At 41.0% G+C, this 21,946-nt stretch overlaps 1 protein-coding gene across 8 annotated transcripts in view; it reads right to left on the bottom strand.

The window, feature by feature from the left end:
• map7d1b (MAP7 domain containing 1b) overlaps positions 1–21,946 on the bottom strand; it is a 35,415-nt gene that overhangs the window by 3,278 nt on the left and 10,191 nt on the right. For 4 of the 8 annotated variants that reach the window (XM_068333374.1, XM_068333376.1, XM_068333375.1 and 1 more), the window contains exons 2-13: positions 16,122–16,331; positions 13,128–13,196; positions 12,847–12,867; positions 10,429–10,592; positions 9,485–9,593; positions 8,576–8,680; positions 5,641–5,760; positions 4,779–4,906; positions 3,916–4,040; positions 3,196–3,434; positions 2,214–2,565; positions 1,922–2,102 (exon numbers count right to left, since the gene is read on the bottom strand). In XM_068333374.1, the coding sequence (XP_068189475.1) occupies positions 1,922–2,102; positions 2,214–2,565; positions 3,196–3,434; positions 3,916–4,040; positions 4,779–4,906; positions 5,641–5,760; positions 8,576–8,680; positions 9,485–9,593; positions 10,429–10,592; positions 12,847–12,867; positions 13,128–13,196; positions 16,122–16,331 (1,823 nt within the window). The remainder of the gene's footprint in view (positions 1–1,921; positions 2,103–2,213; positions 2,566–3,195; positions 3,435–3,915; positions 4,041–4,778; positions 4,907–5,640; positions 5,761–8,575; positions 8,681–9,484; positions 9,594–10,428; positions 10,593–12,846; positions 12,868–13,127; positions 13,197–16,121; positions 16,332–21,946) is intronic. The other 4 variants (XM_068333380.1, XM_068333381.1, XM_068333379.1 and 1 more) reach the window with 3 other exon arrangements.

Genomic DNA, 21,946 nt, shown 5'->3' with positions numbered 1-21,946 from the left:
ACTTCCTCTTTGGTCTTCCTCTAGGCCTCCTGCCTGGCAGCTCAAAACTCAGCATCCTTCTACCAATATATTCACTATCTCTCCTCTGGACATGTCCAAACCATCTCAGTCTGGCCTCTCTGACTTTATCTCCAAAACCTCTAACATGTGCTGTCCCTCTGATGTACTCATTCCTGATCCTATCTATCCTGGTCACTCCCAGAGAGAACCTCAGCATCTTCATCTCTGCTACCTCCAGCTCTGTCTCCTGTCTTTTCCTCAGTGACACTGTCTCTAGACCAAACAACATCACTGGTCTCACCACAGTTTTGTACACCTTTGCGTTATTCATGGTAATCCATAAAAAGAGGAAAGTCAAATCACTGTAAATAATCCTAAATAAAAATAAATTACATCAGTATATCAAAAACAGCCCAAATTAATCTAAATACTTCATGTGAACTGAAAAAAATCTAAATACTTGTAATAGAGGTAAACGCTTGACCACTAGGTGGCGCTCATGCCCAGCAGCTCTCCAGCCTTCACAGCAGCGTTTATAATAGACATCATGTGAGTAACTCCATCACTCGTTTCACTGACCGTCACTCAGCGTCAACCGAGCAGACGTGTTAAAATCATCTATAAAAACAAAAATCATATGTGCATAAACACATCTGTCAAACTTTTTGTTTCAAAATTCAACAGTTTGACAGAAGCGACACCACAGTGAACTTAACTGTGTTCTGCATCTGCATTAGATTATATTTATATAAGCATACATCCAGTGAAACATTTTCATGATGGGGAGTGAAGGGTATGTGTACCTATGTATGCATGGTTGCAGCAATAAAAAAGGATGCAAATGCATTCTCCACACCCCCCTGTGATGAGCCTTGAATTCCGGGGGGAAGTACCAACCTTACATCTTTTACAACTGACCACTTTTAGCCTTTTCAAGTATTGTGTGACACATTTACGTAGCCAATTATATAGTTATTGAGAGTAAAAAATACCAAATACAGAGTTAGATGAGTAGATCTGATAGAAAAAACACTCTTTCATTAGGTGAAAACTATATCAGCAGCCTGATCTATTATTCGGGGTTCCCGCTTCGAGATTGCGACTGAGTGTGACCGGAGCGGGAACCCGAGATCTTGTACTCTGTATTCAACTGTGACCACTCTACAATAAACCATTTTTTGAACTCTGAGGTAAGTTCTTTTAAATTTTAGCATGTAGGAATTGTCTGTGAGAGGGAGATTCTAACAGGAGCTTGCACACTTTCACTAAACTGAGCCCACTCCAGTCTGGAATGTCAGAGCTGTCAGGCTGGAACATTGGACCGATTGAGGAATCAGTCAGAGCACTTCAGGCATGGCGCATCCCGGCTCTGCTTATCCCACCATCATTCCACTGCAGAGCCAAATGCACAAGGCACTGAGGGCCTGTTACTATCACAATAGCTCCTTCAGCCTCATCACCATTATGGAGGTCACCAACTGGCTTCTGTCCAGCCAGACAAGGGGCCTCTAACATATATCGTCCATGACAGCAGCGCATATTCTCCTCCTTTAATCTGCCTAGATGCCAGACAGGCGAGTGGAGAATGAGTCAGGCCAGCGGCTGATGTTAGGCTACAGCTAACCCACCCCCTCTAACAGCTAGGCATCCTTACATCCATTAATCTGCCCAGATGGTAATGGGCTTAACACATGCAAATCACTGGAATTCATGTTGTTTAATGGAAAATTAGAGGGATTTCAGTGCACACTGTGTTTACAGCTCACACTAAATAATCATTTGATGTGTTGGGCCCACTCGTTTGGTAGTTTAATGGGTATAAAACAATGTACATGATTCACTAGTGGAGGATGAGACGAAACAAACTTGAGGTAAAAGAGACCCTAACGTTTGGGCAGCTCTACGGCTGCTGGTCGCTGACCTGTTTCTGCAGCCTCTCGTTCTCCTCCTGCTCAGCTCTGGCTTTCTCCTGCGCCTCCTTTTCCTCTTGAGCTCGTTGAGCTTCATCCCTCAGACGCTGCTGCTCCGACATGAATCGAGCCTCCTCCTCTCTGCGCTTCCTCTCTGCTGCTTCTCGAACCATTGCCTCCTCCCTAAGGATCCTAAAAAGACATGTGCACGTTAGATTTATGCACATAAACTTTGTATTTCCTGAAGAACGAGCAACTCGTGGGATAAATCTGTACAACTCTCTCCAGGAAACATCCAGTGACCTGTTCTTGTGCTCCTGCTCCAGTCGCTCCTGCTCCTCTCTCTCCCGCTGCTCTCGGGCTTGTCTGCGTTTCTCTGCCAAAACGCGAGCTGCTTCTTCTGGGTCATTGGTGCCAGCTGATGGCTTGTTGACCGGTGCAGCCGGGGTGGAGGCAGCAACTGGAGCAGTGGTGGTGGGTGCAGCAGCAGGAGGAGCAGGATTACTGGTGGAGGCTGCAGCAGGAGGAGCAGCTGAGGCAACCGTGTTGTCTGTGTTTGGCACAGCTGGTGAGGCCGCAGATACAATCGGTGGGCTGAGGGAAGGAGGGGTAAGTGGCGCCGAGGAAACCACGATGGCAGGAACATTACTGGAGTCTGTCAGAGAGACGGAAACGAGATACAACAAAAACACGGACGAAAAGCCATTAATGACAAAGTTATTACAATATCTGAAGATCAGGAGGAGTACCACGTACAATGTCACAGTATGAAGCCGAGCCAACTTTGTCCACTGGGTAAGGGGGCAGGATCAGAGAGAATACAGCATAATATATCAAAGGCAGGCTGTGAGCAGCAGAGCCAGTATGGAAACTTACAGCAGTCCGTTAGATGCTAACCTCACCCTAATCCTATTGTATCATAGACATTCAGTTGGGAAATGCCACAACACTCCCATTTGTTTCTGGGAATGGTATTTTAAAACTTTAATAGAGATGATTGGTGCTGCGTCACGATGATAAATACCCCTACATGATTAGCACATATGGAGACTAAAGGGAAACAGGCTTTGGGATGGACGCACTGGGAATGACTGGTCGGACTGGGTAGTCCTGAGGGAGTCACGGGGAGAGACAGTTTTCATTTTTCATGGAATTTGTGAAGTTTGTTTTTGTGGTAAAAACTAAAGGATGAAAGTGATTTACACATAAGCAGGGAGTTTCTAAAGCTGATGCATTAATGAATGTAAGTAGAAATGTGAGTTCATCTTAAAGCCTGGACACCCACTCTTTTTCTCCTCTGGGGGTGCAGGCCGCTGGGGTTCCTGCTCTTTCTCTACGGTGACCGCCGTCACCATCGGGGCCTGGACCCTGGCAGGCGTCTGGGCTCGTTTGGGTCTGGTCTTGGTGCCAGGAGGTGTCTTCTTCCCCGTGGGGGTTTTGGAGGATGCTGCAGACACCAGGGGGGACAAGGGGCGGCTTTTTGGGGCGGCGGGTGACGGAGGTCTGTTTTTGGGCTTTGGTGAGCTGAGGAAAAGAGAGGTAAAAAATAGTAGAGGTGAAAACTGAGCGGTGAGTTGGCAGCAGAGGAGTTGAGTCTTCACAGCGGTAACAAGGTTCCCAGTGGACTACTTGAAGCCCATAACTAGGTCAAGTTGAAGATCTGAAATTCCACACTCAGTGGCCATTACTCTTTAGGTGCAGGAGGGGTGTAATATGAGAGCAGGGGCTACAGGAAGACATCTTGACCCCCCCCCCCGCACCAGTCAGGAAAACCCCACTCTGCCTGAGAGACTGTGTTGCTGAATGATCAGTGTCCAGGAAGGTTTCTTCAGCCTGTTAGATTACTGCACCTCGGCCTAACTGTTAATCAAAAACCTGCTCAAAGGACGAAGCACATGAGCCCCCCCCCCCCCACCTCGGCCTCTCGTGTTCCTCCTCATAGAATTTTACACATAAGACTTCATGGCTCACATCCACCTACATAGCTGGTATAAGAATAAATTACCTGGTCTCCGGTCTGGATCTCTGGGTCATGGTTGTGGGCGATGTCGTGTGTCTCTTCTTCAGCGCATTTTTTTCCTTTTCATTCTCCCGCTCCTTGTCTTTCTTCTCTTTCTTCTTTTTGTCCACCTTCAAGGAAGACGTGACACTAACAATCAGTCATGGCCACAGGCTGAGGTCATTTTGTTCGATGCCAGTGTTGTCACCTCGGATTAACGCCTACTCATGTTTTAGTTCTGTTTCTGTTTCCTCCTGAGGACATGGTTCACCAGTGGCTGTCTGAGTGTTTCAGCTGCTTCATGTTGAGTAGGGAGGCTTTTAGAGCTCTTTCATTGTAAATGATGCTCATGGAGCAGTCAGAGTGAAACAAAACAGTAAAGTGGCAAAGAAAACTAAACCATTGATTGGGATTATGCCAAAATGCTTGACTGGGGAGTGGAAAAGTGGCATCAAAAGATTTGTTTTTTGTTCGTTTTGCTAGAGCGGCCCCGTTAAGAAGGTAATCATGTGACCGAGGCAAGCATCATGACAAACGGTGAGAGTGACTGATAGACAGATATGGAGGAGAGAATTTCGTAATTTTCCCCAAACAAAACATCATTCAGAATCAGATTAAAAACAAAATGTTAATAATGAAAGTTATGTATTTTTTCTGTATGTCCCGGTACCAACTGACCCACTGACCAGTTCCTGTCCACCGGTGCTGGGAACCACTGATTAACCCATTGTTAATTTATAGCAAATTAGTGTTGATGTGAAGTCCACAACTCATTTTTCATTTCCAAGTAAAAGTTCACAAAAAACTCAAATATGATGGAAATCCAGAATTTTTATCAAATGTATCTGTGTATGCTTGTGTGTTCATACCGGTGTGGAGTTTCGTCGGCGTACGCGCTGGGAGATATCGGGTGTGCTGGCGGAGGAGACCCTCCAGCGCTCGGTGGTGTTCTGGTTGGAGTGGTGGTGGGAGCAGGCGGTCAGCGGGCTGCCAGAGACTGAATGGGAGCAGTGATGAGAGTCTGAGTAACACATGAACATGCAGAGAGCGGCAGCAGGGCCGAGGTCAGGGCCCGACACATACAGAGCATGTAAAGGGAGGCCACACTGTGAGCACAACACACACACACACACACACACACACACACACACACACACACACACACACACACACACACACACACACACACACACAAACACAGATCTGACAGACACACTAATGATGTAACGAGAGAGGGATCTATTTCATGTCTTTGAGTTACTCTTAATAACTCATTTATTCTTTTCTTTTTGTTGTTGTGATATTTAATAATAAAACTTTAATAATAATAAATGATTAATAAGAATTTGTTCTACAGGAGATTAATAAAGGTTTTAATTATATTTTTATTTTTATCATTATTATTATTATTATTATTATTATTATTATTATTACTGTTGTTGTTGTTTCTAATTGTAGACACAAAAATCAATCTATAGACATTGTTGGGGCATCTGAAATGACTATTTTGATATGGTGTGATAAAGTCAATTAAACCAACAAAATCTTGACAAATAAATTACTATTGATAGATAATGATTAGCTGCAAACCTGATCTCGGAATAAACCAAATATCACAATACATTATTACATAAATATCTGACATTAATACAAAGAGAGAAGGAGTACAGGAGGGACAAACATTAAGACCTCACTGCTGCCATGGTTACAAGATGGAGATGTGACACTCACGAGAGTCGCTGTTGTTGAGGAGAGTGGCAGCGCTGCGACTGCGGGCCAAGAAGGACAACGTTGGCGTCATGAGCCGTTCCACGATCCGGCTCTCCCACGGGCTCAGGCGCAGGCTGCGGGCTGACACAACAGGAAGCCGTAAGGGTCAAATTACTGTCAGGGCACACAAATTCTCACAGGTGCTCACCACCAGAATTCCCTCTTGTTTCCAGCATACTCCTCTACTTTCACACAGGAACACACTCACACTGCAGGAGGTGTAGCACTCCTCACATGACACATGTCAAATGACATGACAGACCCCCCCCCCCCAAAACACACACACACACACACACACACACACACACACACACACACACACACACACACACACACACACACACACACACACACACACACACACACACACAGACACAATTACTAACAAATGCACCTCGCTGCAGAGTGGAGTTTTACACTTTGTTCTGGTTGCACTGGAAACAACACTGCATGACACTGTATCCTCAACTTTAAGGAAAGCTAAAAAAAATTAAAAAAAGATATAAATCCACCTACAACAAGAAATAGCTTTATTACACTTGTTTTTAAGTTTGAACCAGGAAATTAGAAAAGTGCATCAATTTCCCTTGAATTCGAGATACAGTAATTTGATCTACTGCCACCTACTGTAGCGGATGTGTACTTACACTTCATTTTAGTACAGCAACGAAAAAGTAAACGTAGTGCATGTTCCCCAGGATTTTCTTAAAGATTAACTCGATTCTGCTACAACAGCAAGTTGTTGACAGAGTCAGCCAGTGATTTAATCTATCGATAGTGATAATTTCCTGAAAAGTTTCTGTTGAAGTCTAGGCTGCACTCATATCATCAATAATCGCTTCTCACACAAGAATACAAGTGCAGCATGGATTATGTTTCAACGCTGAACAACAAAGTCTAAGACTTCAACGTTTTGGGGGTACAAATATTATGCCGTTTGTTTTCTCTTTCAAATAAAAAATCCAGATTCAATACCAAATATTTGATCTTTCATTTTCTGCCCATCGGACCCATTTTTAATGATGTTGGTTCATCAAATACAAAAAACTAGCTTTCCTTAAAGGAGCCTGCTTCATCTTTACATCTGTGAGGTTTAACTCATCCAATGAGGTTTTACTGCGACTAGGATGTGTTCGTGTAACTCCAGTCTGCCTGTCACACTAATGTCACACAGGATGAATGACAGCTTTAGCCACCATGTCACACACGACCAGAGATCACACACACCACACAGTTAGCTTCCTTCGTTCACCCCTCAGCCCACCAACTTTGACAGCTAGCCCAGGTTGTACAAATTTCTGCTAACAAAAACTTAAACTGACAACATGCTGTGTACAATGTCAGAACACCAACCCTGTGCGCTGCTTCTTTTCAGTACTCCATTCTATCGCTGTGATGACATACATAATGGTGAAAACACCGACCACACATATATGTTAAAATAGTGCGATCACAGTTGATGTTCACGTGCATTAAAAAACCCCACTTTCTTATGTAAAACCTTCAATTCAACTCCACATGAGTGAAATCATTCTAACATGTTTTACGACTAACTGATAAACCAGACTACATCCTGTTGCTTGGCAACAATCTTTTCCCTCCTCCTCTTCTTCCTCCAATGCAGCAAGAGGAGGCTGAACTGAGCTGAACCGCTGCCTGGTGAGCTGCTGTTAAAATAAAGGTGGATTGATGATGTCACAATTCTGACAACCCCCACTACACAATCACTGTTCAGAGCATCACCCACTCACAGAAACACCAGCTCTGGTATCAACCATTCCAAATGGTCACTGTCTGTTCAGGGCAGCTGTGACATACGATCAGGCACAAATGATGGATATCTACTGTGGAATCAGAGGAGCCGCGAGCTAAACTGTTGATGCACTGTGGATGATATGATCTAATGACACGTTATGAAGCGTGACGAATCAGGGACATGTGGCGACTCAGACGATGAAATGAGTTAGATATAACAGGTTAATTAAAGTATTTATCATCATGCAGTAGCGTAGCACTGCCACCATGACGCAAAGACTTTTGTTAAAATATCAGTTATTTCAGTTCTTGGATGCATTAAAATTGTTTGCATTATTTAAATTGTATACAGACATTCATGTTCCACAGCGGATGGATCTTTATCACTTTGGTGGTGCAGCTTATTCTTTCAATAAACTGCACCACGAACATCGAGATTACATTTAAGTCTAGAGTTTTTAAACAAAGAAAATGATGAATTCATATGCAGTAGAATTAATCCAGTTCGTTTCACCTTTTCCTTTAATTGTTTACGGTGCAAAAGCAAGCAAAACATACGTACTCCACCTGCTACCTATCTGACTTAGTTGCTTAGTTGTAGACAGCAGCCCCCCCCAAAAAAAAACAAAACAAACAAACAAAAAAAACAAAACAGGGTTAAATACACACAAAATACACGTACATCCAAAATAACAACAATAATATCAATCATTACAATGCATGTATCTATTTTCTCTATTTTCATTAGCGACAGTCACACTATATTACCCACCACCAATAGCAACCAATGAAGAAGGCAAATAGAGAAAACTACATCACATAATATGGCTCGGTGATGTTGATGTGAAAGGGAGGCTGATCAAAAATGCAGTGGAGACTCAAAAATCAACGACAACCACCAACGGAAATTAAAAACCACAATGCATATGAGACCGACAGCATGATACGAGGAAGGAGTCAATGACCAGTCACCAAGCACAGGCAGGCAGGCAGGCCACCAGAGACAACAGTTACAGCACTAAACGAAGAAAAGCAAAAATCTGATTAGGGTAAGAGGAGGGGAGGTGGAGGGAGATGAAAAGGGTACGGTAGGGAGAGGGGTGGGGGAGCCTGGTGGACACTGGCGTCAGGTCGTCCTTACTTCTGTTGGGGGAGTTCCACAGGGTGGCTGAGGACTTGGACAGCCTGTTGTTAATGACAGGGTCCACCTGTCTCGGCAAGTTGACCGTGGAGGCCGAGCATCTGCCTGCACCGGAGAGAACGCAACAGACAACAACTGTTCACAAAGTAGCCGGGGGGGGCAGACGGCTCCAGCGAGGGACCGATACAGAGATGGACGGCAGCGGGGACTCTCCGTTCTCCGAGGGCAAACTGGCTTCTAATTAACATTTAGAAGGGGATTACTCTGAATTCAGACTCGTGGAAAATGGGAAGGAAATTTAAGGAAAGTGTGGGAAGGGAGAGTCACTAGTTAAGAGATTTCCTGCTGCGAGAAACCGAAAAATCACACACACACACACACACACACACACACACACACACACACACACACACACACACACACACACACACACGCTCATGCACATCAGGGATCTTTCACACGCTGAAGGAGAGAAAGTTGTCTTGACCTCAGTGTCACAGGTCCAAATGAAGCAGGACGTCTCATGTTCGACACAAAAAAAATGTGTCCGGAAAAGGAATTAATGTCCCAGCTCACTTATCAGAACGTTGTTTACACTGCTAATCTGGTGAAATGTGTCCTGGACGGCTACATGATCCTCATCTTTTTGCCTCTTTGATCACATTTAAATGGAGAAAAATAGTACTGAACTTTTTTTTTCTGCCTAGAACACCAGAATTTACTGACGTCATAAATGACTGAGTACCCCTACCCACGCCCTCATCGCAGCACACCCTTCACAACAGATTTCTGTGAATTGCATCAGTTGGACCAGTGAGTCACGGTCTCTGCAGCGCTGCTTAACTTGAAAGCATGAGTTACTGTGAAGATGTGATGAATTCCTGTTAGTCTCTGTGTTTTAAGACTCACTCTCTCTGCGAGACGTCTGGTTCAGTCCGCCCGCCCAGGACCACCTCTGCTGGCGGATCTCGGCCCACGTCTTCTTTGTTGACCTCTTGATTGCTGCCTCGTACCTCTCCTGCAGGGTCACACGGTCAAAACGGAGTCAGAGCTTTCTCATCCTGACACTCTTAACAGTTAATGCTGTAAATGTGAAGTTTCTGAAAGCAACTTAGCTTTAGTATAAAGACATGTCGGAGCTCTAACAAAACCACCTCACAGGTACTTTGATGCTGACAAATTCATACTTTTGGCTTTTGGTGGTATAATTGGTGGCTTTTTGAGAGGCTACGTATAAAATGTTCATACGTTTCAAGACATTATACCTATTTTCCTGTGTTTGTGTTAAGTTAAGCTAACTGGCTGCAACTTGACTTTTAGAAGACAGATTAATGTGGCATCAATCTTCTGGTCTAATTCTTAGAAAGAAGGTGAACAAACATATTGACTAAAGTTTTAATGTACCGGTACTTTTATTGGTAAGTGAGATAGTGAGTCCGTTGGCTGTGGAGACATCTAACCCTGATAAAAACTGAGATCCGGTCTCAGCTGATGTTGTATCCCTCCGCCAACAACCAAAAGGTGTCCCAAAGCGCGGTCCAACACTTGTTTGTCAAACATCTCATATCTCAAGTTACTACTGTACCTTTGAGGGTGAATAATAATAACTATGACATCTATTACTTTCAAACCATTGCCCACCTCAGTAGTTCCCCCTCACTAGTTCTTGCCAGACCTTTTAAATCTGCTGCACTTAAATGTGTTTAAAAAATAAATGGTGAGTAGTGTAGATTTATTGTAGTCATTCCTCTCAACATTTAGTAACATAAGGAAGCTTTTCTTGATTGTTGGGATAATTGATTGTATGCTTGAATTGTTTTGAGGAAGGCTAAACTTGTGATGCATCTTCTGACCTTATTCTTTTCTAGCTTCTGTCTCTGTTTCTCCTCCAGCAGAGCACGACGTTTCTCGGCCTTCAGCCGTTGCTCCTCCAGTTTCCTCCTGCGACCCTCCAGCTGGCTCTCCCTCAGGCGTCGAGCCTTCTCCTCCTTCTCCAGCCACTGAGCCTTCTTCGCCGCTGCAACCACAAAAAGACAGAAGTTAAAAACCAAAGAGAAAAAAGAGAGTAAGTTTGAAGTTAGGAAGCAAGTTTCTGAGCATCTTTTTTTGTTCCTCTTTCAGAAAAGGTTGAAGTTGAAGGAAAAGCAGAATCTTGTACAAATCCGCTTACCAAGTTGTTTTTTAAGTGTTGTTAGGATACTCCATACTTATTTCTTTCTTTACCATGTAGAAAGTTTTTATCCTTATTATTTAAAAAATTCTTTTGATATTTTTAAAATAATGTTTTATTGTGAGACAGCAGACTGAAAGTGCACAGAAAATGTAATCGGTCATGTTTTTTTAGGTTTAGCCAGACAGTAACTTCAACATGTTAACATGCTGACAAAGTTAACATCCTGATATTTTGAGGTAACATTTATGTAGTTTATTATTATATGCTGGTAATGAGAAGATCATTAATGTAATAAATGAATGTCTGCAGTAAATTACATGGTAACATATGTTAAGTCAACAGGATTCTGTTTGTGGAAGCCTTTGTTTGAACAAAATGGTTTTCAATCCATCATGGAAACATGTCTGTAGATAAAAGAAAGCTTTAAAATTTTTTAGTCAGGGAATCAAAAAACAAATTCTCTAAGGAACACAAATTATTAATTTGCAATAATGACCATAAAGCTGATCCAATGTGGTGGACAGAACATTAATGTCACTGGAACAAAGCTGCTATCACTCCTAAATCTAGATCAACCAAATAAAAGGCTTTAAACATAATCTATGCACAATAAATGTATTCTACAAATATTTTGACTAGTCTCATCGTGTATAATCACTCAACTCTTAATAAGCCTCTACTACCAGCATCCAAACAGAATGGCTGCAGCAGATGGAGGACGTTGTGTCTGCTACACTGTAATCCTGATGACAGTAAATAAACAGGAGTTTCCCGCTGTGTTTACAGCAGCTTCCAGCAGATAACAGTTTTTGTTCACACACACACGCTGCTGTGGCTCATTTCTTGGAGGAGCAATTAAACAGCAATCAATCCTTTCATATAAAGACGAGTTCCGGTGGACATCAGATGAGTTACAAAAGAGTCTCATCACTGCTTATTGTTTAGTTAGCAGAACAGGTGAAGATATTCATGATGGATTTCAGTGAAAAGTTACAAAGAGGTAGGATATGGAATAATAAGGCACTCCGATTGGAGGAGGATATGGAACATAGTGAGGATCTTTATTGGAGAGACTACTTGCAGCTCCACTTTCCTTTTCTTGTGTTTTCCATAAAAAAAACCCCCAAAAAAGCATATTTCTAGAATGGGGGTAAGGTCGAACAATGAAAGGTTCAGTGTAGATGATGATGCTCTGGGTCACAGGCTGCACCCAACGAAGGTAATTGTGTGACATGTTTTGATATCTGTCTACATTACTATGAGTTAAATGATCAGGAACAGGGCGTGCTACGAGTCTGAGACGTGTTTTGTATTTAGTTCAGTATTCTGCTGCTCATCTCCACGAATGAGCCAAAGTCTGTACCTCATGGACAATAAAAAGTCTTCTTCATTCCCCCATAAACCCAATTGTGTTTGCATTCTGTGCAGCAAAATTGAGAAATGTTAATATTCGTCAGTAAGATTTTTCACATTTGTGCTTTTAGTATTAGCAGTGATGCAGTTGTACTTTTAACAAGTTTCAAGTATTTGGTATTTGAGGAATGAACTGCATATTTGGCTATAATAATAATATACTAATCTATCTGAGAGGCCTGGTCTCAGTTATTGCTAATGACGGCTCATTTTCCGCGTCTCTGCAAGGAAACAAACCTCATTCTCAGTTCGAATTGGCTGCTCATGTTTTAGTGTTCATCCAAAGTCAGGGAGGAAACCCTGAGTTTGAAAGCTGGATATAGTCTTTTATGTCTTTGGGTTAACATATTATTTCCTTAAGAAAGATGTCTCATTCTGTAGACCACAAAGACAAAACAAAATTATAGATATGGAACATGCACACTGCGTGGGAATGCAGAAGAACCTTAAATAAAGTTACACGAAAACACGAGTATGAAGAAGCTAACTTATGAACATTTAAATGTTTCCACAGACTGATGAGAGAGAAAAAACAACATTATTGATTCATGGAGGGATTATTTTATAAATTGATATAATCGTTCAGGCCAGGGGGATGTGAAAGGAATGAATCATCATCACAAGTTGAATTATTCCCAGATGGCAGAAGTGGAATGTCACTGAGGGTTTTGATGAAGCCCCTTACCTTGCAGCTGAGTTTGCTGTTCTGAAAGCCATGCAAGGAGAAACAATAAGACATTGACAACCATCAGCAGAGTGACAGAGAAAAGAGGAAAGTTAGAATAGCATACTGTAGATTAGATTAGATTAGAATAGAATAGAATAGAATAGAATAGATGCATGCATCAGATTAGTTGTGACACATACAGTATATGTATCAACAAGAGAATCAAATATATTTTAAGTTGAGCTAATTTCAGGCCAAAATATTTAATGATGGAGTTACAGTACTTTATCATTTCTTACCGATATATCTGGCTCTTTCCTCTCTTCGCTCTTTTGCAAGCTTCTGTCGTTGCTCTGAGGTCAATGAATCTGTAGGGATAATAAAAACATGCACTTTAGTTTTATATTAAATGATTTCTTTGGGGGGGGGCTGATGTACACACATCTGGCATATTGTAACAAGCTGATTCTTATTTACATCTCCAGCGGTTACACAGCAGCACCTGCATTTATTTGTAGTCATTTTCTAGTTGCCTGACACATGTAGTTCCAACACCAACTCTGTTTTAGCGATAGTTTTGGTCTCTACCATAACCTGAAGGAAAACGCCTTTCACATTACACAGACGTCATTCAGACACATAACAAATAAACATCAGATTTACAGTTATGACTAAAACAAACTTTCTCTTTTCCCTTGAGTCGGTGGGTCGTTCAAGCATCAATATCTTTGAATTGATGATTAAAGTCTAGCAAGATGACCAAAGCGTCCTGTTAGAAGACGAGGAGCTCAGACGTCCAGAAGGAGTCTGCAGAGAAACTCCAGCTCTTTCAGATCAAAGCAAACTTGTTGACATGATAACTTCAAGCATCTGGTCAGGATGCGTTCCAGATGTTTCCTTTCTACAGGTTTTCCAGTAACAACTAAGACTGAGAAGGAACCCCAGGTAGACCCAGAACCCAAGGGGATTACGTAATTCGATTTCATGCGGGTATGTCCTGGGATGCAGGAGAAGAGGAATGTCTAGGTGACATTCAGGTAAACCACAGAACAGAGAGATGTGAGTGGTTACAGCACTCCAAAACGACTCTAGAGGAATCCACTGAAATGTGACATCCATGAATCAATACCCACATGTCAAGTAATCCTGAAAGCAAGCAAGAAGAAATCAAACAACAAATTTATTTGAAAGGATAGAGTTAACTTTAGATAACAGTAAATACGCAATTTGGTCATTTGAGTCCCTAAAATGTCACAAATATATAAACCTTTACAATCTATAAAATTAAAGGTAGAATAAATTGACACTTGCAGGTTTTGTTTCAAGGTCAAACAGCCTTTCTGTGTCTCTGCACTGATGATGATGTTTCATTTTGCTTCGGCTCAGCTGTGTCTGTGATGTGCATGAATTTTTCAGCTGATCTAATTCTCAGTCTTAATGAACATGGATCCTGGTGCCCTTCAAAAGATGCAGCAGTGCAACATGGGATTTGTGAGAATCTATCCGCACTTAAAACTGTCTCTGAAAAGCCAAGACTGAAGAAAACCCCGACCCCTGGGGTGCTCACTGAGCCCATCTCCTCTGTGCTATGTAATATGCATGCTGTGTATTCTCAACCAATCACAGAGGGCCCTGCAGCACTTCAGCACAGTCCCCATGGCAACCTGAATATCCCCCTCCCTTCCCCGTTTTCAAAGAGCTTCCTACACAGACGTACACTTCAGTCAGGACGATATGCAGACACTATGGAGGGAAAATAAATATTGCTGTCCCATTGAGATGTCACTTGATGCATCAGTCCCTCACCCCTTCACCTCCCCCATCCTCCCATCTGTCCTCCTCCACACCACACATCCTGTGTCCCCATTGCAAATGAGGATTTGGCTTTCTGTAATCTGCATCTGTGTGCAATGGTTCAATGTATTATGAAACTTCTATTAGAACAAATATCTAAATAATAATGTATGAATGGCTTTTGGTTCCTTTCACATAATGTGTAAAGCAGGAGCAACTGAGTGATTAAATTAACATAGAGCAGGTTTTGATCGGGAACATATATGCAGCCTGAAACAAATACACAGCCTATAAATGCTGATTCTATATTTACATTCATAATATATTTAAACACTAATGTATAAAAATGTCCCAGTTTCTGATTTCAAGCAGTGTGTAGAAGACCCATTTGTCCACTCTTTATTTTCCATTACAGCACCACATATGTTAAAGTTACCTTCTACATTCTGAATGGCTGATTCGTATTTCAGAGTCAGTGTTTCTCTACATCGCTGTGCCTTAAGTATCTTTCAGTACTTTTTTTATATAACAGCACTGATGATTGATTGATGCAAAAGCAAATAGTTCACAAATAGTTCCCTTTAATGTATTATTCCATACAAATGCATGAAAATGGCTTGTTTAAACTGTTCAATAATAATAATACTAAAGAAATGGCTGAAGTCAAAATGTGTGGAATCAAAAAGATTTACCTGCTGCTAGAATAATCTGACAGATGTTGTGACCCATAGAGGACATACTAGAGGATTAATTTCATTCTAAATTTGTAGCAACACAGAGGAAACCAAGGCCCCGTCCACACGATGACGGATTTTTTAAAAACGCAACTTTTTTGTAGCGTTTACGTCTTCCGTCCACACGACAACGCAGATATCCGGAACGAAAATGCAACTTTTTAAAAACGCTGGCCGAGGTGGATTTATTTAAAAACGCTTGGTCTGCGTTTTCGTGTGGACGGTGTATCCACAATTTTTTAAAAACGCTGACATCTTGCCTTCGACGAAAACCTCTGTGACATCATATTTATGGGCCCGTGTGTTGTGACAACAAAACACGGAGGATTCCTATTGGATAAAATTTGACTCAATACTGCAAATTCAAGGAGGTCCTCAGGTGGAATTGAACCCAGAACCTCCTTGTTGTGAGGGATTAGCGTCTGTTTGTCTGAATTAGGAATACATGCATTTTTATGCTTCACTGCCTCGCTCAGACAACTCATTTTACTAATCAGTCAAGTTCTGATGAAGCCCACTGGCCTTCAAGAAAAAAAAGATCTTAAATAAAAATTGTTGTTTTGGTTATTTGATTGGTCTTATATTTATATTTAGTGCTTCATTATTAAAAAATCCAAGTGTATTTACGGAGGGCAATGCACCAGAATAATCATCAATCCTCTGTTAAAAGATGCCACCTTTAAAATGCCACCATTAGCCGACCTCTAGGTTAAAGACAATTTCCATTTGGATTGGCTAAACCAGGTCAAACATTTAGAAGGGCACCTTTCTTGGGCTGAGGGCTGCTTCCTGGAGTGGAGGGCCCGCCATCTGTCTTGGAGGATGTGTCTGTCCTGGTGGGGGTCTCTGTTTTAGGGCTGGAGTCGGTTTTAGGAGAGAGGTCTGTGATGGCGGAGTCTTCTGAAGTCAGAGGGTCCTTCTCCAAAGACTTGTCAGCATTCTGGAAGGACTGGGACTCTGTTTGCAGCGGCAGATCTGGAGGACAGACCAGGATCAACCGATAAATAACACGACACAATATGTCATAAAATAAAAAAACAAATAACCAGATATAAAACATACAGGTATAATACAATCAAGGTGATTTATTTAAAATTATTATTATCATTATTATTAATATTATTATTATTATTATTATTATTATTATTATCTGTTACAAAATCATTGTAATATATGATTAAATGAAATGATGACAGCCTCCTGTGGATGCAACAGAGGTAAATGAGACCGAGCGTGGGAATAAATCTGTGCAGCGCATTCACAGAAAAGTAGAAAGAGAGAATAAAACACACATCGATTTGTCCTCTAGAGCAGGGGTTTAAACCCATTTTCACCGAGGGCCACATCAGCACAATGGCTGTCCTTAAGAGTAGAGTAGAGTAGAACTTTATTGATCTCTTAAGGAGGTTCTGTTAGGGAAATTAACTTCTCCGTCACACTACACACAGCACAGTGAGCACACGAAAACACAGAAAAAGCACACAGAAAGTAGCACCAGCACACAGAACATAGAAAGTAGTACCAACACCAAATGGAAAGAGTAATAAATAACCCATCAAGAATATACAAATACAGAAGCATAAATAGGCATAGGAATAAAAAGGCATAAATAAACAGGCCTAGATAGGCATGGGTAAAGTCAAGTGTCTATAGTGTTTAAAGGGCCAGATGTAACATCACTAAACTAAACTAAATTAACCCAATGTAATGTAATTATTGTAACTACTCCTTAATGTTAAATAACTCTGAATTTATTACTTAATCAAATTACAAACATTACAGTTGCACAGAAAAAAATAGATTTGTTTGTTTCTCTGTTCTAACATAAATCCTTTTAATTTGTCAGGTTATTAAACCCACAGAACTTCATCAATCAAGGATCAAATTATCCAAGTGAATAAAGAAAAATAACATCAAACACAAGTTAGAACATTAACTTAGTTCAAAATTTTTTTGTCAATGTTAAAATGGGCTGAAATACTGAATTGTGGGAAATGTAGTTTGCTCAAAGCACACTTTTGGCCTATTTATTTTTAGACACTTTGACGTTTTATGCTCTCGGGGGCCACATTAAATGATGTGGCGGGCCACATTTGGCCCCTGGGCCTTGAGTTTATCACATGTACTTTAGAGGAAGAGGAAAAGAGCTTGCTGATTAAGTCCTTTGAAAATGGATGTTTACATAGTGAATATAATGGGATTATTAATGTATTAATTATTATTTCACCCTCATAGAAACACCGAAACTCTTCTAAAATCCCTTGATTTCACTGTAAGGCACAAACTATTTGCGGATACTGTAGCTGACTTTTGGTCAAGTCAGCAAAAATAGTCTTACAAATCATTTTGTTATGTTGCCTGTATTATGATCGGCTCTTCATATGCAGGTTACTCAAGACAGACAGCAAAGATGATTAGCTGAGCCAAGAACAAGCATCATTAATTTTTCTATTTTCTAAGAACTGATTTGCAGCTACTTTATTGCACGTTTTCTGCCTTTGCTGAGCTGGCATAAAGAGCTGAAAATTAAAGATGGTTCTTTATGAAGAATGCGATCACGCCTAAACTTTACTGCATCTTACTGTACCCTATATTTCCCTGTATTGTTCTGTTTTTGTCGATCCTAATAAGTTGTGTGTACGCCTAAGAGTTTTAACCACATTCTCCTTATGATTTAATTATTGACTCTTTCAAACTGCAGATGAATCAGTGGAGAATATATAAATATTTGGTGTGCTACATTCACTAGTATGTATATTTTATGGATCATAAAGGAATTTGCATGAAGTCTAATATTAGCACCACTGATTGCTCCACACTCATCCGGTCAGACATTCTGACCTCTGCAGAGGATGACAAAGAAGAAACAACGAGCTTCAGAAACATCCTGTCTTAATCCCAGAGTTTTCCTCCTCAGCTGCAGCCTGTTTGAATCTCTCTCCCTTCATTCCTCTCTGAATGGAAGAGTTAGTAACAAACCGCATGGAGCTGCATGATGAATGGCAAATGGGGGGGGGGTGGCACGGCGGGAGAAAAACGGACAGTGTGTACACGTCTACAAGGACGTATTGAAGGAGAGGAGGAAGGCAACAACAGGGAGGAAAAATGACGCGGGATTTTCTTTTTATTAATGATGGAGCAGGAAACGGTGTGAAGAATCAAAAAGGGAAAAAAAGCACAAAGACAGCCCAAAACATGAGAAATAATGTGAGAATGTGAACCATTAATGTAGGAAGGCGAGAGGCCGGCTTTCCACTCGCCTGTGATGGGATGCTCTTGTCGGGCCCATCCAAACCCTCATAGAGCTGCATAAATCACAGGTTAACACTGGGCTCCACTCCAGCTACCCCCACTGTACTTTAACACAGAGCTTAATACACGGGTCGCACTACAGAATACTAATGAAGAAATAGTACAATTGGACTCTGAGTTTTTGGAAGAAGAAACATGCAGGTCCTGAGCGAACAGGATTGTACTGCTAGAAGCAGTTGATATTAAAAGACAAATGGATTAGGATTTAGCAAAAACAGGACTACAGCTTTCCTCCTGAGTTGAGAAGATGACTTTTTGAGTGTGATCAGTTTACTAGCCGTACAAGGATGGGGGAGACCCCGAAGAATACAAATAAGGATGATACAGGATTACTCAAATTCCTAGAATCCAAAGTATTCCAGGGACAAAAAAAAAATAGCAGAAGTCAAGACAATTCAGGTGTCATGTTGGTAGTGCTGACTACCCTGAAACAAAAATGAAAAAAAAAAAAATGTAATCAGAACCACTGATCCCTCAAAAACCCGAAAAAGCCCAATACCATAAAATACTATCCATATATCAGAATAAATAACACAATAAATAAAATATTGTAAAACTAAGGATATCTATAGTGCCTGGTTTCTTCCTCCACCTCATACTCCTCCTCCTTCTCTAACTGACTTTTTTTCATTATTTTGTATTTCAATTATTTGTATTACCAGTAGTTTATGAGTTGGGAGGTAGCGCCACTTTTCATTAGATGGAAGCACAAATAGAAGCCCAAAAATGACCAAAATAATAGCTGAAGCTTTCATTTAATGTGCGAGAAGCTGCAGCTCAGTGGTTCAGGTTCCATCTCTGGTTGGTGTTTTCAGACAGGATAATGAACACATACAGATGTGGGTGAGGTTAGAAATATTGTGTAGGACTGTGGATGGAAAACTAGCGTGTCGGCCTCTGTCATCAGTGTGTGAACGGGTGAACGTGGACGTGGGGTGTGGATCTGTTCAGACGTCCCACTCTTCAGCAGTACCTGCTAATGAAACACTAAAAATAAAATCCAATGTAAACCTTGAGTCCAGTGGATTACATATCTAATGTGAGGGTAGCTGACTTGAGAACAAAGACAATGAGATCTCTACAGTTTTACTCTATACTTAAGAGCTGACTCCAGCACGTTATTATGTGAGGCTGGATCCGGGTGTGGCTGTTCGGGGTTTTAGTGCATCTAACTTTGCTGGGGGGGGGGGGTGAAGTGTTGCTTTTTAATGCAGGAGCTACAGACTTACAGAAGACACCCACAGGCTATGCTGCCTCTTAGCAGTGAATTAAAACACAAGAATTGATCAAGGGCTTTGCTGCAATAGTCTTACTATTAAATTTGAGATTACATCGGCTAAAGTTAGCTATAGTTTGCCAACTGAGTAATGACTGAGTAATTTCTCATTTGGTACTGTCAAGCTACGTGATTCTTATAATACATGTATATTTTTGCATTTTATCATTGCATTTGTGGCTATGGTTTCAAATGTCTGACTAATGATTTATAACCGTTCCTATCTGTCATGGATATTAACGCATGAAGCCACTTATTCTGTGTGAGTCAGACACATCGAGGATAGAATCACCTCCAATGTTCGTAAATGATCTGAACATGTGTGAAAAATATTATAATAATTTAATCTGTTACCAAATTTTAGAAACACACAATTTAAACTCTGCCTGGGAATTATCATATTAAAGTTTGAAGTCTTCTTTTGTTTGAATATACATGTCAACACTGAAGATTTAAACTAATATTAGCTAATTCTGCGTAAAACAGGGTATAAGAAATATGTAGCTCACCGTAACCATGGTAACACTAGGAGGAAACGGGATACAGGACTTATCTCCTATTTGCATTCTCCCAAAGCAGTATGGGAGGCCTTGTCTTTTACAAAAGTTAAAGCACAATTCCTAATATGATCGCATTTACTGATAAAACCATTTTATTACATTTAATTTTAGATTTTTTTAAGTTAGTGTGTTTTAAAAGGTACCAATCACAAAATGTTTTTGCATTTGTTATTTTTTTTGTTATTACTCCTTACCTCTGTGGGATCCTCACCCTCACATGACATCTCAGGTTTCTGTGTCACTGTGACAGATTCTGGCTTTATAAATAGCGTTGAGCACCATACTGAGAATGTCAGCCGTCAAAGGGTTTGGCTTCAGTCGAGCACCTTGGGACAGCACAGCAACCACAAAGTGCAGCATGTGGTGCGCCAGATTTACTGAACAGTAACAGAGGATATTTAAATGTGTCTGGGTGAGCCACATTTGCTGGTAAAGTCCAACTGGGATAAAACTCAACCAGTACAAGAATGAAATGGGGACGGCCATCCACACACGAGATGCTGACTGGGAGACAAATTTAGCTGAACTAAATCTCATCCACAGCTGAGATTTTGAGATTTACCAGTGTTGATCAGCCACGCTCACACACACACACACACACACACACACACACACACACACACACACACACACACGCGCACACACACACACACACGCCACCAACGCCTTTGATTAATTTTATAATTACCACCTGTGCTCTTTCAATGGCAACATGTGAAAATGTATTCTGTGAAAACAGTCTGTTGAGGATCGCTGAATAAAACCGTTTCATATCAATAAATGTACCAACCACGTATTATAATACTTGATAACTTTTGTTTTTGCAGAGGAGGTCATGCATTCCTGGTCTCGAGTGAAAAGACAAGACCATTGTGCAAAAAGAACGGCCAGCATTGAGCAGTGAGATCTTAACTAAGGATTACAGATTTGATTAAAACATAGATTAATTTGCAAGATAGATGTACCAGTCATGTGAGAAACCGCCAGGCATCATAAACTGGGAGTAAAAGCTCAGTAAGAAATGAAGAATGAATTGTGTTGTGTGTCAAATTCACCACTGCAAAAAGATAATCAAAGACCTTACAGGATCTTCTTCATCGATGCAATGGATCACTAAATACCAGACAGAAAAAACTTTCTGAAAAAATACTGTGTGATGAGACCAACGGAGAGGTTAACACCACTCCCAAATCTGCAGAACAAGTAAACAAAAAACCTACATATTAAAATTAACAAGTCTTACATGACCTGTTATTCACCTGCTGCTGAGTGTAGCTAACTCAACTTGATATATAAATTAACAGCTAGTAATGAGCTGATCCAAACCTTAATGCAAAACCTACTGAAAAATACTGCAGGTTAGTAAGTTCAATTCAAGAATACTTTATATTTACATCGAGTAGAAGGAGCATTTATGTTTCATTATACATGATCCTATCCCT

The sequence above is a fragment of the Antennarius striatus genome, chromosome 14 (assembly GCF_040054535.1).
Source record: "Antennarius striatus isolate MH-2024 chromosome 14, ASM4005453v1, whole genome shotgun sequence".
NCBI classification, from domain to species: Eukaryota; Metazoa; Chordata; class Actinopteri; order Lophiiformes; family Antennariidae; genus Antennarius; species Antennarius striatus.
Note: the sequence above shows the minus strand (reverse complement) of the source record. Positions and strands in the feature narration are given on the sequence as shown.